Raw genomic sequence first — 18,643 nt, forward strand, 5'->3', positions numbered from 1 at the left:
TCTATAACCATTTCAACTCAAAAACAAGCTCCTATAAGCAAAAGCAGTCAACAGCCTTGCTCCACCAAGAAATCAACTGGTTGAACTGAAGAAAGATGCAACACCGATCGGCTACAATAAGCCACACCAGCAGATTTCATAGATTATGGGGGAAAGAGTTAACAGCTTAGCAATAATAGAGTGAAGACTAAATAGGAAAACCAAATCCATCCCAATAACAAGGACAAAATTAAGAAAAGCTAAAAATAAGAACATAAAAGGAATCTACCTGGGTTGCTGTCTCCCTTGTTCCAAAATGCAGGAGCAACCAAATGGCAATGCAAGCTTTGGGCAACACCAAGATTACTCCTCCCACAGCATGCAGCCAAAGTTTCCTTTGCATATGGAAAACCGAGAGACAAAGTTCTTTCATCCCTCTCTTGTGGTATGACTTATGAGTCAATTTCAATCGAAAAAAACCCATAATTGAAGATTACAAAATGATAGCTTTCCACTAATCCATGTCCTTTATACCCGAATCAAGAGAACAATCAACAGTAAAAGCCCAAACTCCATAAAACTCAAGACACTAACAGTTTCTCCATGACTAGTTCCTCTAAAGAGTGAGTTTAATAGAGATACACTAAATAATTGAGCATCAAGCACATAATGTCCATAGTAGAAAAATACTTGAAGCCAACCAACAGAACATGAGCATTGATTCAATTTGTCTGCATTGCTTCAGTATGATACTTCTCTAGATCAGCATCAAGATCTTCTGCAGAAACCTTCTCTCCACGGCCCCTTCCCCGTCCACGGCCTCCAGCAACCCCGGGTTGCCTACGAAATCCTCCACCCTGCCACTGTAAAATAAGAACATAAAGATTAAATAAGTTACTTAAGCCTATAAGTAACCAAAAACTATTTATAGCAGAAAAAATGAAATTGAACAAATGACCACCACACAAATACACCAAAATAAATGTAGGTTTGGTACCAATTTGTTATACAGTAGAAGCTAACAGACAGACAATTGCAAAATTTGATTATCACACTATTTTAAATAAAAAAACTAGAAATTTCAAATAAATTAATACTTAAGATGGGAATTTCAGCTCAAACTAATCCAAAGATAAAATGCAGATTTTGAAGCTTTCAGAAACGCTTGATAACTGAAAATATTGGCACTTAAAAGAATAAGCATAAGCATTGACAAAATCTAAACTATTGAATAAAACAAGGGTCATGTAACTTATAAAAAATCATACCCCCTTGGGACTGAATTTGAATTCCGAAGGCAACATTAGCAACTATAGGTGCAGCAGGGGTAGCAATGTTGTTCCCACAATCTCAATTTTCATCGGCTTCCCATCGAGCTGAACATCGTTGTATCTCTTGACTGCAGCTATAGCATCAGCTTTCCGTGAGAAAACAACTTCTGCTGTTCCCTGAGAGAAGGTTTTTTTGGTTCTAAATTACAATGTGTTTCAAAGCATTTCATAAGAAGTACCAGTTAATTCCAACCTCATTTAAATACCTTCGATCTACCAGTCCAATCATAATGAATTGCATATCGTTTCAGGTCGCCAACCTCAGAAAATAACTCCTGTACATGAACACACATACATTAGAAAGACAGCTAGAAACACTATAACAACAGAATATTGATTTTAACGATTTTTTTTGTTGTTGAAGTATTGCAAAGTCTAGCTAGACTTTATTCAAATATGTAAAAATTTCAAATTTAAAAAAGTTGCAAGTGTTCGCAAAAAGAAAAAAAAGCCCAGCCTAAACAGAATATAAATACTTTGCATTTACTACTAAAAAAGAACATAGCGGTAAACAATTAGTAAAAATACCTTGATGTCGTCGTTAGAAACTCCATAATCTAAATTAGAGATGTAGAGCTTCGTTCCAGTTTCTATTGCGGAGGCCCGACCAGCTTGTCCTTGGAACGCCGCTCCGTTATCCGAATACATGTCGTGCTGCCACGTCGTCTCCGGCGCCTGAACAAAATTAAACGAAATTAGTTGATAAAAGTTGAATAAAAACTAAAACATCAAACAAAAACACAGAGAAGCATAATAGATCTAAAACCCTAGCTAGGTACCATAGCGGCGGCATACGGTGCCGAGCGGCTACCTCCTCGGTTAGGAAAACGACGGACGGGACCAGCTCCAGATCCACGGCCTCGACCGCGGGGATTACCGGATCCCGATTTACTGTTACGCTTGATGAGGTCATCTAATGACATACCTAAACCACTTGACATGTTTTAATCTTCTTTTAGTTAGAACAAAGAAGAAAACACTTCAGAGAGATGGATTGAAGTACAGAGGGGAGAGAGACAGAGAGATGGAGGGAGCAGAGATAGGGTTCCGCCAAAAGGAAGAACAAAGAAGCTATTTGTATCAAAAAAATATTAAAGAAAAACAGCGCAAAATTAAGTCGGGTACTCACATGTATTTATGTTTGTAATTTATATGTATTAAAAACAATTATCAATTCGCTAAGTCGTGGTATAGTTGGTTATCACATCAATTTAACACACTAAGGTCTCCGATTCGAGTCCGGGCGATGCCAATGTATTTCCTTTTCAGTAGAAAGAGCTTGCTAGTATGGTGTTTTTGTGTAATTGGTTAACACGTAAGGCTTGCAATCTGTAGGTCACCAGTTTTGAGTCCTTTTGCCGTCAATATTTGTTTTGCTTTTCCTCTATTTGAATTTTCTAACTACAATAATTATATTTTTAACATGCCTGCATGCTTTTGATCGTAGTTGCTCTCATTGGAATCCACCGTCCGATCACTGGATCAAAATCAATAAAGATAGTGCCGTAGTGGATTGGATGTACAGATGGTGCCATCGTGGATTGGATGGTTACGCCTCTTGTGATGGCGTTGCTTGGGACAGTTCTAGTTCTTGGAGGTTTGTATTTAACAAATCTATTGGTATCTGCTCGGTGGTCATGCTGAGCTTGTCCTTTGTGGTGCTTATGTTGGTCTCTTGATGGCGAGGGAAGCGGGTTTTAAGCACATTGTCCACAAAATTGATAGCTCAGAAACTTTTCGGTTTCTTCGAAAACAATTACAATGGTCATCATCCTTTGAGCAAACATCTGTTCAAACTTTGGAACCGTCTTTAGATCGTTAAGGTTCAGAATGTTCGCCGTGATAGTAATAAAGTGACTGATGCTTTAGTGGGAACTTCGATTTCCAGTTTGGTGGAGCCGCCTCTGCAGGTTGACAACGCAAGCTTTTAAAGTTTTGGGTGCTGGTTTGTTTTGCTTTGGTAATGAGTATTAGATTGTTCGTTTTGCTTATGAATACTTAGATCATGTTTATTTTTCTTGGTATTATCATATGTACTCTTTTCCTCATACAAGGATATATATGTAAACCCTGTTTTATGCATAAATGGAATCTTATTAGTTGATGTTGATGTGAAAACAAGAAACAAAAAAGAAGAGCATGATTGGGTTGGTGCAAGCAGCAGCTGGTAAAGAGCTTGTAGAGTTGTTGGATGGGAGCCTCAACTTGCATCCGTCCAAGTTTCCGTATTTTCCTTTGTGTAGACTTTCTGTAGCAGTATTTTCCTTTTTTTAACCATCACTTTCCAGCCGTTAACCTCCATCCGTCCAAGTTTCCGTCTCGTGGTTCGCAAAAGCAACCTTATTCCTGAGAGAGAAAACGCATGGTCGGGTTGTATCATCAACGGTCAGCCTTATTCAATTTAGTATAGATCATAGATACGTGAAATGGAATTGTATAAACCTTCTATACAGTTCAAGAAGATCTCTGGATAGAGAAGTGGGCTTGCTCTGCTTGGTCACAGCCTAAAATAGAGAGAGCTTTGAGGAAATACATGTTTTCACAGTTCATAATTGTAAAGGACCAACTTCCTCTAGCAGAAAATAACTAATATTAAACCTGTTCGGATGTGGTGACCAAGCAATCTTCAGCTAGGTATCTCAGCCTCTTGCGTTTCCACCTAAAATTCAGAATCACTCATGGTGGTAATCACTACTAAATAGTGAAAACCTATTTTCCAATGACATGGAACCTCATAATCATCACACGTGTAGACACTCATTTTCGTCCGGGTCTACAAAAAATTTATATTATATTTTATTATTATTGTTATTATTATTATTATTATTAATATTTTTTATTTTTTTAATTATTTTTTGCAGGTCCATGTTCAACCTCTATTTCCAACAAATTACCCAAAAATGAAGGAAAATCTATTTTCCCCATCCATCCACTACCTAACAACAATTATCTTCCATCATTCCACAACGTCCATAACCTCAACTACCACCACACTCCCAGCAACGTCATTTCTTCTTGGCATTAAACAAATTCCAACCTCTCATTCTTCTCCTTTAAATTCTCCTGGGATTTGTCATTAAATGGGAGGGGGGACACAGGTGCGCTGGTACAAGCTGCTTTTTGCATGGCAATGTATCTTAACCTTGCACCATATCACCCATTGTCTTGGTTTACCGATCCCACGTACCACAAATGGGGATTCTGGAGGAAGCTGAGTTACAAGTATATGTCTGGCTTTACAATGCGGTGGAAATATTATTTCATCTGGTCTTATTATTATATCTGGCCTGGGTTTCAGTGGATGGACAGAATCTTCACCCCAAAACCAAAGTGGGATCGAGCAAAGGTTGTTGATATCCCAGGATTTGAGTTATCAAAGAGTTCAGTACTGTTACCATTTGTTTGGAACATACAAGTTAGTACCTGGCTTCGTCATTATGTTTATGAGAGACTTGTTAAGAAAGGAAGAAAGCCATGATGAGGTTGAACTGTGGTTCCCAAACGCTACCTTGTTTGTTCAATTTGAGGAGTTGCAGGAACTTGAACTGCCAGGGAATCATCTAGGAGGATTCGTTTCAACCCACGCATTCAGAGAACTGAAGTAACTTCAAAAGTTGGATCTCCGTGACAATTCCATAAACAATGGTTCTAATCTCTGTTGGGGTTAGGGGACGTGGAACAGCCTGGTAAAAGAAACATATTCGGCCATTAATGGTGGTGCAGATTCAGCTCCACAGATACTTGCATTGAAAGCTGAGGCCCTGTTAAACCATAAACACGAAGATGCTGATGAAACATTATTGGGAGGTGGATATGGTCGCCGACAGATTTGATGAAGCATTGGAGGCGATTCAACCAGCCGTCAAGTTTGACCCGAACATTTATCCTGAAGGGCGTGTTTGTATTTCAATTCTTCATCCTCCGAGTGGATCCAAATGGCTATGAGCTTGCACGTGAATGTTGGATGCCAGTCCATACATTTGAAAGTATTTTATTGAATATTATATCAATGTTTTCAAGCCCCACTGATGAATCTCCTGTAAATGTTGAATTGCTGTAAGTGATAGTTGAATTTATTTATTAATTTAATCATTTTCATTTTATTATGTATTTTTTCAATTCGTTGATTGATTGATTGATTAATTAATTTATTTCTCTTTTATTTAATTAATTTTTATTCGATGCTTTCTATTATATCATCTAACATATTTTTGAATTTTTTAGTAGTAATTTCAATCGATCATAGGTAATTAATTCAAATTGAATTTTTAAATTTTAATTTTAATTTTCTCAATTAAAGACAATCAATATATTAATTGATACCGAAAGGGCGGTTCAAGGGTGCTAATCCTTCCTTGACCGTAACCAACTCCCGAACCCGACACATTTTCTGGTAAAGCGCAGATCAGGTAAGAAATAGGGTATCTAATCAACCCATTTATTTTAAAATAAATGATAGGTGGCGACTCCAATTTGTTTAATCTAAGTCGAAGCCCAATTTCGACCCAACCGAAAGACGGTTTCGACAGCTTGGCGACTCCGCTGGGGACATGTAAGTGAGTCAGGCCAAAATTAATTTTAGGTTGTCTTTTTATGCGAAAATAGTAAATTTAAAATTTAATTTATTCATTCGATTCCAATTATTTACCTTTGATTATTTTCAAATAAATAGTTGTACTGACATTTTTTTCAATGATTTCATATTTTTTAAAATTTTTATCTTAGGCTTTATACTCGAGCTCTAAACTCTTTTTAAGTGGGGTGAAAACGATGCCTTCGTGGGAATTTATTCTCCGTATGGGCCTAGCAAGTAACCTTCGGGATTCATACACCTTATGCATTCGTGTGAATTTATTCTTCGTATGGACATAAGGGAATGTTTCCTCTCGAGCTTAACTTAGTCCACACAAGCTTGTAATGGGCTTAGGACTATGGGTCTGGCAAGCCCAAGGGGGCGCCAGCAAGGAGAACTCGAGTACCTTCTTTAGAACCTAAACCGGGAGAATACAGGGAATTAGAGTCCACCCCAAAGCCTCATTTCAAACCCTAGGTTGTTTTGTTTCCTGCTTTACTTTATGTTCAAAGCATGCGAACTAGACAAATATGCGGTTATGATTTGTTTGAAATTAGCATGCGGAATAGAGATCATGTTCGGGTAGGAATAATAAGCATGTGGGGTAGATATCATGTGGGGTAGGACTTTTATTTTCAAGATTATTTTTTATCATTTTCACCTCACTAACTCTTTTCATTTTTTCTTTTCTTTTATTTTATTTTCAACACTTGCATCATTTAAAAGATGTGTTGATCCACCAAAAACGTGTTTGTTAAACATGAATAATCTGCATTAATGGACAAAGGGGTTGTAATACAACAGATGAAAATGTAGAAGACAGACTACAAGGCAACTATGTGTCATATTCAATCCAGAAGACGTGGTGCCCACAATTTCTACTGTATTATAAAGGACTCAGAATGAAACCGAGTCTACATCAAGCACAATGAAAGTCTATCTTTGAAGAACTGACTGGCAGAGGTTGCAGGGGCAAGATGAAGGTTATTGATCTTGGGAGTCCCTTCAAAGACAACAATGGCAAAACGATAGCTGAAATTGGAGACCATTGCTGACGAATTCAAGAAACAGACAAACGAACTTCACATAGTTTCTATCAATTGATGGCTCAAATGACGTATTCGTTGGGAACAGGTTCAACAAAAGATAAATGCCAGAGATGCAGTCATTCGAGACTTCTTGGGCCAGTATAAAAAGCAACTCAGCATTTGCACAGTCCATCCAGAGAAGCCAGAGCGGTTCGACAGGTTATTCAACCTGTGACAGACGAAGGCAGAAGACTATTCAAAATGTCAGAAGCTGTCAGGATATTTGTCTCTTAAAAGATAAAACACTTTTATCCCCAATGAGGATTATTTATAATAACAGTCACATTTTTGGATCAATACCTTGAACATTGTATGCATCATGCATTCCTGCATATTTCGTATAATTTTTCTCTCTTTTTATTACATTCACATGTCTCATAAAAAATGGGAACATTTCGATTCTATTCCCAATATTTACAAGGAATTTTACAAACAACTTATGACACCCATGTAGTGTCACCATATCTGGTAGAACCCATGAAGCCCTCATACCCCAAGTGGTATGATGAGTATGCTCATTGTGAATATCACGACGGTGTCCCAGGGCACACAATTGAGAACTGTTACGCATTCAAGAGAGTCATACAGAAGATGCGTAACCAGAACTGGATCGACTTCAACAACTTGGGGGCATCCAAGTGAGGAAAATCATTTCATCATTTGAGGCATTCTGTTTGAATTTTTTTCTTTCTTTTTCTTTTTTCTTCTTCTCAAGTTTTTGTAAAGACTTTTAAAGAAATTTATGTTACTTTAAAGATGCTGAGCAATGAATCACATTTGCAAACTTGCAATTCTTTGAATATCATTTGAATTAAAAAACTCTGTAAATGGTTCAAAGTTATAGATCTTTGACGAAGTAACATGATTTAAAACAAGGACTTTGACCTTACCCAGAATATACCAAACACCGTACACTGCTCTTGCAATTAACCAATATATCATTTTCCTTTCATAAGGTGCGGACAACATGGGGCATCCTTTTGCATATGACATTATTATGCTTTTTATTTAAAACGCTCAGTGATGATAATGATCTTCACAGATGGAATAGCCGAGTAATCAAATCTAGTTTATGTCAGTTGTTTGGGAAATTGAACTCTAAAGATGAAATTCCTTGACTTTCAACAACACCTAGACTATAACAGGTTCTTCTTGACAATCTTAAGAAATTAAATCCGTAAAGCTGAGCTATTCCACTAAGGCAATTGGTTATAGATGAAACTTGAAAGCCCTGACCTTATGAATAGATTATATTCAAACCATGACATTGCTCGAACACTTGGCAATTCAGTGTTTGCTCCACTACTATTATCCGACCGAAGACTTTGTGATGAGATGAACCCTTCAGTTAACTTGATAAGAGTGATTATAATGTTAAGATGTCCCTCTAAAGCAATTGGTTAAACGTCCCAGCTTTATGGATTCAGCTAGCCATATAACGGAAAATTAAATCAAATTTATCTAAGCATGAAGTTTCGATAAAATGGACTAAGGGAGTTAAGGAACACCTGTTATAGTCAATTTCACACGAGCACTCAAGAATTTCATTTTTAGACGATATTTCTGCACTACCTTTGTTAGAGGAGCTTACAAAACTTGAACAAATAGAAGATTTCAGAGAACCGAAATAGAAGGTCTAGTAATTGATCATGCTAGTTGTGTCATTTTGTCCGCACCCAATTAAAATGCCAAGCCAAAGGAAAACATATTGCAATAACTGAAAAATAACCTTTTCATGGCTGAAACCTTAGGTCAACCTAAAATCAACTCATCCATTTGAACATTTGTCAAAGAGCTATAACTCTAAAAGCATTAAAAAGAGCTATTGATTCCTTTGATATACTTTGAACTCATGTTTACAATTTGATTCAATTGCGAGTCTGAATTAAGGAACAATATTTTCTAGAATTTTTATCTTTTTCCCTCCTAAAACAAGAAAAAAGAGAAAAACATTTTCAAACAGAACATTCTCAGATATAAAAGATTTGTAAAGCCAAAGCCCGAGAACCAAATGGGGTACGATCGATTCCAAAGACCAGATTGGCAGACAAAACATGAGACTCCAATCCAAGAGCTAAAATATAACTCATTCATGTTGCATGCATCTTAGACATACTAAAGAGCATCACATATATCATTTTTAGCACACATAATTTTTTACAGCTTTTAGAGTTAAATTTTAACTTTAAGATGAAAGATACTCAATTCAAAAGCGCATTCGAAAATTGATGGTGGTTGCTCAACTTCACAGCGAAGGAACGATTGTCAACAAACAACTTTTTAGTTTTATTCAGAGTCAATTTCAACTTAACAACGAATGATATTGGACTCGAGACAACACAAGCTCAACTTCACAGCGAAGGGGCGACTGACTGTCAACAAAAGCTTTTCAGTTTCATTCAGAGTCAATTTCAACTTCACAGCAAAGGGGCGACTGACTATCAACAAAAACTTTTCAGTTTCATTCATAGTCAATTTTAACTTCAAATCGAAAGATATTTGACTCGAGACAACACAAGCTCAACTTCACAACGAAGGGGCGACTGACTGTCAACAAACGACTTTTTCAGTTTCATTCAGAGTCAATTTCAACTTCACAGCGAAGGATATTGGACTCGAAACAACACAAGCTCAACTTCACTGCGAAGGAGCGCCTGGCTGTCAACAAACAACTTTCCAGTTTCAAAGTCAATTTCAACTTCACGGCGAAGGATATTGGCCTCGAAACAACACAAATATTTGGATTTCAACTTCATGACGAAGGATATCCAATTCGAGGCTCAACTTCACAACGAATGGACCATCCACGGTTTCAACTTCACGACGAAGGGAATCGTGCCCACCAAAGGTCTTCAAGTTCAACTACGCTCAGCTCAAAGGCACATAATTTGCAGCATAACTTAAGTCGAGAAGGGTTATCTTCCAACCAAAAAACCTTCAAGTTCGACTACGCTCAGCTCCAAGACATATCATTTGCAGTATAGCTTAAGTCGAGAAGGGTTATATGCCAAAGACCCTCGAGTTCGATTACACTCAGCTTCGAGGGCACATCATTTACAATATAACTTAAGTCGAGAAGGGTTATCTGCCAACCAGAGACCTTCGAGTTCGATTACACTCAGCTTCGAGGGCACATCATTTACAACATAATTCAAGGCTATAAGGGTTATCTGTCACCAAAAGACCTTCGAGTTCGACTACGCTCAGCTCTAAGGCACATCATTTGCAGCATAGCTTAAGACGAGAAGAGCTATCTGCCAACCGAAGACCTTCGAGTTCGATTACACTTAGCTCAGAGGCAAACCAATTTTACAGAGTAGCTCAAGGCAAGAAGGGCTATCTGTCAATAAAATTGTCGAGTTCGATTCCATTCAGCTCGATGACACCTCAATCACAGTACTGTTTGGCTGTAATCGAGGTTTTCAAAGTCGAGAAGAAGACCTGAGTTAGCCGTGCCTTATTGACAAGAAACCATTTTTAAGCAGCGTAGTTTAAGTCAAGAAAAGCTAGCTGTTGACAGAAGCTGCCAAGTTTGATTTCATTCAGCTCTATGTCACATCAAGAAACTATTTTCAGGCGAATTTTGGCAAAGGTCTTTAAACCGAGAAGAAGACCGAAGCGAACTACAACGAGAAGCCACATTTCGATTCAAATTCCAAACTACGACTTCAATTCCATATCATTTCAAGTTGGGCTTGACTTCACGAAGGAGGAGCCATCCGTAATTTAATTCGACAGGGAGTTATTCTTTCAGAGTCAAATTTTTAACTCCACCGAACGAAAATTTGTGTCCTTTTGTCTTTGCCCTATTTTTTGTTCCACGAAAAATGTGCAAATAGGGGAAATTGTAGACACTCATTTTCATCCGGGTATACAAAAAATGTATATTATATTTTATTATTATTATTAATATTGTTATTATTAATATTTTTTATTTTTTTATTTATTTTTTACAGGTCCATGTTCAACCTCTATTTCCAACAAATTACCCAAAAATGAAGGAACCTCTATTTTCCCCATCCATCCACTACCCAACAACAATTATCTTCCACCATTCCGTAACATCCATAACCTCAACTACCACCACACTCCCAGCAACGACATTTCCTCTTGGCATTAAACAGATTCCAGGCTCTCATTTTTCTCCTTTAAATTCTCCTGGGATTTTTCATTAAATGGGGGGGACACTAGGTGCGCTAGTCCAAGCTATTTTTTGCATGGCAATGTATCTTAACCTTGCACCATATCACCCATTGTCTTGGTTTATCGATCCCGCGTACCACAAATAGGGATTCTGGAGGAAGCTGAGTTACTAGTATATGTATGGCTTTACAATGCGGTGGAAATATTATTTCATCTCGTCATTTTTGGAGGCCGCTATTATTATATCTGGCCTGGGTTTCAGTGGATGGATAGAATCTTCACCACCAAAACAAAAGTGGGATCGAGCAAAGGTTGTTGATATCCCAGGATTTGAGTTAGCAAAGAGTTCTGTACTGTTACCATTTGTTTGGAACATACAAGTTAGCACCAGGCTTTGTCATTATGTTTATGAGAGACTTGTTAAGAAAGGAAGAAAGCCTTGATGAGGTTGAACTGTGGTTCCCAAACGCTACCTTGTTTGTTCAGTTTGAGGAGTTGCAGGAACTTGAACTGCCAGGGAATCATCTAGGAGGATTCTTTTCAACCCACACATTCAGAGAACTGAAGCAACTTCAAAAGTTGGATCTCCGTGACAATTCCATAAACAATGGTTCTAATCTCTGTTGGGGTTAGGGGACGTGGAACAGCCTGGTAAAAGAAACATATTCGACCATTAATGGTGGTGCAGATTCTGCTCCACATATATTTGCAATGAAAGTTGAGGCCCTGTTGAAGCTCCATAGACACGAAGATGCTGATGAAACATTATTGGGAGGTGGATATGGCCGCCGACAGATTTGATGAAGCATTGGAGGCGATTCAACGAGCCGTCAAGTTTGACCCAAACGTTTATCCTGAAGGGCGTGTTTGTATTTCAATTCTTCATCCTCCGAGTGGTTCCAAATGGCTATGAGCTTGCACGTGAATGTTGGATGCCAGTCCATACATTTGAAAGTATTTTATTGAAAATTATATCAATCCTTTCCAGCCCCAATGATGAATCTCCTGCAAATGTTGAAACTGCTGTAAGTGATTGTTGAATTTATTTGATTAATTTAATCCTTTTTCCTTTTATTATGGATTTTTTGAATTCGTTGATTTATTAATTAATTAATTAATTAATTTATTTCTCTTTTATTTAATTAATTTTTATTCGATGTTTTCTATTCTATCATCTAACATATCTTTGATTTTTTTAGTAGTAATTCTAATCGATCATAGGTAATTAATTCGAATTGAATTTTTAAATTTTAATTTTAATTTTAAATTTTCGCAATTAAAGACAACCAATATATTAATTGGTACCGAAAGGGCAGTTCAAGGGTGCTAATCCTTCATTGACCGTAACCGACTCCCGAACCCGACACATTTCTGGTAAAGCACAGATCAAATAAGATGGTATCCGATCTACTTAAATATCGTTTTAAAATGATAGGTGGTGACTCTTAATCCATTTTCCTAAGTCGAAACTCAATTCCGAATCCCAACTAAAAAGCGGTTTCGACAACAGTAAAGACGAGTTTTGAAGGAAAGAATGATTCAAAAGGTGTTTTTTGGGTTTGAGGAGGGGAAAATAGAGGAGAGGTGTGTTTTTGGTAAAAAAAAAATGAAGGGGAGAAGAATTGCAAGTTTCTTTTTCAGATTTTTCATGAAGAATGTTAGGTCACATCAAAGAAGAAAAATTGTTAATGACTATGTTGCTTTTTCTACAATATACTTTAAGGGACATCGAAGAAGAAAAATTGTTGATGGTCATGTTACTCTTTTTACATGATATACTTTAAAGGGCATCGAAGAAGAAGATTTGCTAATGATTATGTTACTTTTTCTACATAGTATACTTATGCATTTAATCCTTTTAACAATAATTTTATAATTTTGACCCTTTTATGGATTGACTTATAAAGTTTTAACTCTCTAAAATTATGTGCATAGTAAATAGGTAACAAAATAGAAAGGAGAGTATCATTTTTCCGTTGAATTCCACTAATTGATTTTAGTATGGGAAAATCCATCCCTAAAGTTTTAAGTCTTGAAATCCATATCTGTTTACTTACAAAAATTGAAGGATCCCAACAGTTTCCTACTGAAATTATTAATAAACTTTATACCGAGATTCTAATCCTAGGAAATGGGCACTCGTCATTCCAAACCTACCAAAAGTTGTTCCTGCTGAAAAAAGAAGCAAATACAGAAAATGCAGCAAATGAAACAAAAATATGACCCTGGGTCAATAATATGTATGTTATAACTTTCTAGTGTTGTTGAATACTAGGGAATCAGAAAACTACAACTCATTCATTGTCCCACAAAGCCAGAGATCGAAGCACACAAGCAGAAGCAGCAACAACGAGGCCTGCGAAGACGGTGGGCACAAAAAAATCCACCTTGGATCTCTTCAGCATATGAGCAGGCAAGCAATTTTGTCTCTGGGAAAGTCCAGAGGAATCCTTACAAGGCCTTGGAGGTTGCAGGATGATGGAGATATGGCCGATACAAAGGCCATCTCTGAAGAAAACGACGCTACGCTTACCATTGACGCCAACAGAGCCGTCCATGTTAGAGCGTGGAGTATATGGGGGATTCGGCCCATGATTTGCCTTTGCATCCAGTTGAGACAAGGGTTCAACATGGTTTTGATAAAGGACAAAATGGTGACTCACTGCTGAGATTATGATTTTTGGTTTGGTTTGCCGTTACAGATTTTTAAGGCCGGGATGGGGGGATTTGAGAGCACGTTTATTGAAACTTCTTGTGTGAGGTGACACGACGTCGTTGACCGATTCATATTGACGGCTGTGCAACGCTTTCTTTTCTCAAGTAATTATTTCGAACTCGTAATAAAACTGGGCACAAACCTAATTAGAAATGACATAAATGCAACTTTAACAATCCATTATAGCATTAACAACAATAAACAAAGTCTAAAGTGGATTCCTTCTAAGCTTTGACTATTCATGGACAAGCATTCAGTTAAGTCGAAATTTTCAAGTTTTTATTTAAAAATATTTATTATGTAAAAATTTCTCTAATCATTTATAATATACATATGTATTTATATGTGACGAATGTAAATCATCTAAAATTACAAGTCCCGAACTAGCTTAAAAATCAATTCATTTAATATTAAAATTTTTAAATTATTCAAATCTGATTTTGTAATTTAAATTCCACCTAAAGTTTTTTTTAATAAACTAAATTTATAAAATCATAAATCCCGTTCTTAAAGATAAAGTGGTTGAAGAGTTGTCTTAAGCTTCTAAATATAGCTCACTTTTATGATATTTTGGGGCGAGTTCTGTGTAAAAGGGACGAATTGAGGGCTATTCAGCTTGTCAATTTGGATGTTGTTATTGTTGGTAGCCTCATGATTGATGAACTTAAGATTGAGGAGGAGTTAAGAGGCCTTGAACAGATGGTGCTTCTCTTCTATAAACAAAAAGCAAAGGCTGACTGGATTAGAGAAGGTGATCAGAGCACCCGGTTTTTTCACTCCATGGTGGCTAGCAAGAGGATGAACAACACCATTAGAGTCCTTTTTAATCAAGAAGGTGTTAGACTTAGCACCTTTGATGATATGTCTAATGAGGCTATCAACTTCTTTAAAAAGCTATTGGGGGTAATCGATCCTGAGGTCAATTGCTGCAATGTCACCACTGTAAAGGAGCTTCTAGGCTATTCCATTCCCGAGGGTGCTTCTGAGGCTTTAATCAGAGAGATATTTGATGTTGAGATCAAATATGCTTTATGGAGACAAGGGAACAATAAATCCCTCAGTCCTGATGGATACAACTCATTCTTTTTTAAACGGACATGGCATATTATGGGAAATGACTTCTTGGCAGCAATCAGGTATTGCTTCACTAACTCATTCATGCTTCTTTCCTTCAATGCTACAGCTGTTGTTCTTGTCCCAAAGGTTCCTAATCCTAGTATGGTCAAAGACTTTAGGCCTATTTCTTGTTGTTCTATCATATATAAGACTGTTACTAGAATTCTATTGAACCGACTGTCTGTTGTCTTTCCTATTATATTTCAATGAACCAATCTGCTTTTGTGAAAGGGATAAGCATAATTGATAATACCCTACTTGCTCAAGAACTTGTTCAGGGTTATTCTAGGAAGAAAATTTTTCCTAGATGTGCTCTCAAAATTGATTTACAGAAGGCTTTCGATTCCTTAAACTGGGATTTTGTGAGAATTGTTTTGCATGCTCTCAGATTACCTGAGAAATTCATAGTTTGGATTTTGGCTTGTATTACTAATCCAAGCTACTCCATTGTTTTCAATGGTACTATTGTTGGCTATTTCAAAGGGGCTCGGGGTGTTAGACAGGGTGATCCCCTTTCTCCTTATATTTTTGTCTTAGCCATGAACGTTTTATCGAGCCTTCTTAATATAGCTGCTAAGAAGGGAGTGTTCAGCTATCATCTTAAGTGCAAAAAGGTTGGGTTCACTCACATTTGCTTCACTGATGATTTGTTAATATTCTGCAAAGGCTCTCTAGACTCTATAATTGGCGTACAAACTGTTCTTGACTTTTTCTACTCCATGTCTGGACTAAAACTAAATGCTAGTAAGTGTGAAATATTCTATGTTGGGATTTCTGCTGAACAATGTGCTGCCATCAAGGAGTTAACAGGTTTCAAACTGAGTAATCTCCATGTTCGTTACCTGGGTGTTCCACTGGTAACTAGGAAACTCACTGTTAAGGACTGCCAAAGCTTAATTGACAAGATAAGGGAAAAGCTGAATTTATGGGCTAACAAACACCTTAGCTTTGCAGGGAGGCTTTAATTGATCCGTGTTGTTCTCTTCAGTATGGCAAATTTCTGGTGCAGGCAGCTCGTTCTTCCTAAAGATATAATCAACTCTATTTAGTAGCTATGTTCCAGATTCTTCTAGAAAGGATCCGACTTACCTGCAAGAGGCGCTCGTGTCAGCTAGAAAAAGGTATGTATATTGAAGTCAGAAGGTGGCCTAGGCGTCCAAGACGTAGGCAAATGGAATAAAGCCTGCACTGTTCACCTTATCAAAAAATTATTAGCCAGTGAGGGCTCTCTTTGGATGGCCTGGATGCATGCCTATGTGATCGGGGATGCAGACTTCTGGCATATGAGAATTCCTTCAAATGTAAGCTCATAATTCAAGTACATCTTGAAAATCAGACCTACTGTTATTCATATCTTTGCTAGCCCAATCCAGAACCGAAGTGTTAGAAGTATTTGGGATGACTTGCACATCAATATCCCCAAAGTCTCTTGGCATCATCTTGTTTGGTTTCCTGGGCGTATCCCTAAGCACAACATTATAGTGTGGATGGCCATTCTTAATCGTCTCCCTACTCGTGTTAGGCTCCTTAGTATGAGCTTAAATATCGAGAATGATAAATGTCTAATGTGTGGTGTTGTGGCTGAGTGCAGAGACCACCTGTTCTTTGGTTGTAATTTTGCTAAAGACTTATGGGGAGCTACTCTTAGATTATGTGGTCTGTATAGAGGCGTTAAAGGTTGGGATAGTGAACTAGCTTGGGCAATTTGTTGCCTTAAGGGCAAGTCTCTTATTGTGAGAATTCTTCGACTTGCATGGGCAGACCATGTCTATTGCATTTGGAGGGAAAGGAATTGCAGGCTTTATGGGGTTGTGCTCGCCCAATGGACGCGTTACTGCATGATATCAAAGTTGTCGTTCGAATTCGGTTGATAAGATGTAATATTAGCAGTTTCGACCCACCTAATGCAGCTCTTTGTGCTAGTTGGGGTATCACTTAGTGGGAGTTCGATTACTCTACTATTCTTACTGTGTTTGCAATTTTGTCTTTATTGGTTGCTGATTATGTATCCCTGTTTATTATTTTCTGTAAACTGTAGCAGTTTTCTGTAAACTGTAACAGTTTTCTACTTCTTGGATAATGAAATGGAATTATCCAAAAAAAAAAATCACAAATCAAATGAAAAATCAACTTTTTTAAGTTATTATCTCAAACTCTAACAATAAAATTTTGTAAATTTCATAAATAACATAAAATTGATATTTTTAATTAATTCCGATTTCATATCAAACGTATGAGAATCTTTTAAATGACTATTTAACACCAAACGCCCATATCAATATGCCAAATAATTTTGGGAAAGTTTAATTGAAATATCAACTCAGTGCTGCACTATACTAATATGCTTTACAGACTTGTGGTTTAAAACCAGAAAATGGGAGGATATAAAGCAGTCCACTCTGAGCAACTGAGTTCTGCATAATCATTTGCTTAATTAAGTGGTTTAGTTATTTATCAAACGCATCTACGAAAGGGACAACACCACTTGATAACAAAGATTTATTCCGAATCCATCACTGATATTTACTTGCACCAAACAAAACTACATTCAAAGGCAACAACAATATAAGATTTCATAAAAACCCTAACCCTAAATCCCCAAATTCAACCAGAATACAGAAACCCAGATCTCTTTTTCTTTAAGAGCTAGTGAACTTAGTTACTGCCTTAGTGCCTTCGGATACGGCGTGTTTGGCAAGTTCTCCGGGAAGCACAAGTCTAACAGCGGTCTGGATCTCCCTGGAAGTGATCGTTGGCTTCTTATTGTACCTCGCGAGTCTAGAAGCTTCTTGAGCAAGCTTCTCGAAGATATCGTTGATGAAACTGTTCATGATTCCCATGGCTTTGCTTGAGATCCCGATATCAGGGTGGACTTGTTTAAGGACCTTAAAGATGTAGATCTTGTATGTCTCGACGCTCTTCTTGGCCTTCTTCTTCTTCTTGTCTCCAGCAGCGCCGCCTTCTTTGGGAAGCTTCTTCCCTGCTTTTGGCTTCTTCTCCGCTGGGGCTTTATCGGCGACGTTGGTCTTTTTTTCCTCGGCCGGCTTCTTCTCAGCTTTGGGCGCCATGGGGAATTCTATTCGCTTTTAATTCGGGAATGCAACGAAAGTTGAGTGAAAGGAAGATAAGAGAATTTTGAAGATTTTCTGGAGATTGCTTGTGGGTTGGAAGATTGGGAAATATAGTAGAAAATGGAAGAGTCTGATTGGAAGTTTTAGAGGGACTCGAATTGGTGACGTGGAGTTTTTGTGGCTGTTGGATTTTTAATTTGGATCGACCGCCTGGAAATGTGCTTCCATAACAGTTTAGCCTAGAAAACAAAGGTAGATACGTGGTGGATTCTTATTGGAGGATTATTGGCCTCGGATTATTGAGCACAGAGGATAGAGTCTTGAATTTCGAATAGGTTAAACTATAAATTTCATCACTAAACTTTATTTTCTCTCTTAGTTTGCTCACTGAACTTTAATTTTTTTTAATTCTATCACTAAACTAATACATTTGATTTTTGTAGTCACTCTGCCGTTAAATAGTTAATGGTGTTAAAATAACACCATTTTAAAAAAAATTAACCAAAGCAACATCATTTTATATTTATATAAAAGTCCATTTATAATCTTAAATGATTGGTGGCGACTCCTCACATTTCGATAAATCTTTTCAAAGAGAAAACCCCTGAGTCGGTATCGGTCTTTTT

General features: G+C 37.3%; 1 protein-coding gene, 1 long non-coding RNA gene and 1 pseudogene across 2 annotated transcripts; all 3 read right to left on the reverse strand.

Moving 5' to 3' along the window:
* Window positions 1-256: 256 nt before the first annotated feature.
* Window positions 257-4,811, reverse strand: LOC120182695. Its single transcript, XR_005521855.1, has 3 exons — window positions 4,800-4,811; window positions 2,864-2,867; window positions 257-405 (listed from the first exon to the last, which is right to left on the reverse strand). It is a non-coding gene; the product is annotated as an uncharacterized LOC120182695 (long non-coding RNA).
* Window positions 531-2,326, reverse strand: LOC120182694 (annotated as a pseudogene).
* Window positions 4,812-17,431: 12,620 nt separating the features above from the next.
* On the reverse strand, window positions 17,432-18,100 carry LOC120182705 (probable histone H2B.1). The gene has a single exon (XM_039187598.1). It carries the CDS (start codon window positions 18,012-18,014, stop codon window positions 17,586-17,588), a length of 429 nt encoding a protein of 142 aa, XP_039043529.1. The 5' UTR covers window positions 18,015-18,100; the 3' UTR covers window positions 17,432-17,585.
* Between the last annotated feature and the right edge of the window lie 543 nt (window positions 18,101-18,643).

This window comes from Hibiscus syriacus, unplaced genomic scaffold (genome assembly GCF_006381635.1).
Source record: "Hibiscus syriacus cultivar Baekdansim isolate YM2019G1 unplaced genomic scaffold, ASM638163v2 tig00112737_pilon, whole genome shotgun sequence".
NCBI classification, from domain to species: Eukaryota; Viridiplantae; Streptophyta; class Magnoliopsida; order Malvales; family Malvaceae; genus Hibiscus; species Hibiscus syriacus.

Excerpts from the sequence above, each read along its gene's own strand:
- LOC120182705 (XM_039187598.1), bottom strand. The coding sequence starts at position 18,014 with ATGGCGCCCAAAGCTGAGAAGAAGCCGGCCGAGGAAAAAAAGACCAAC.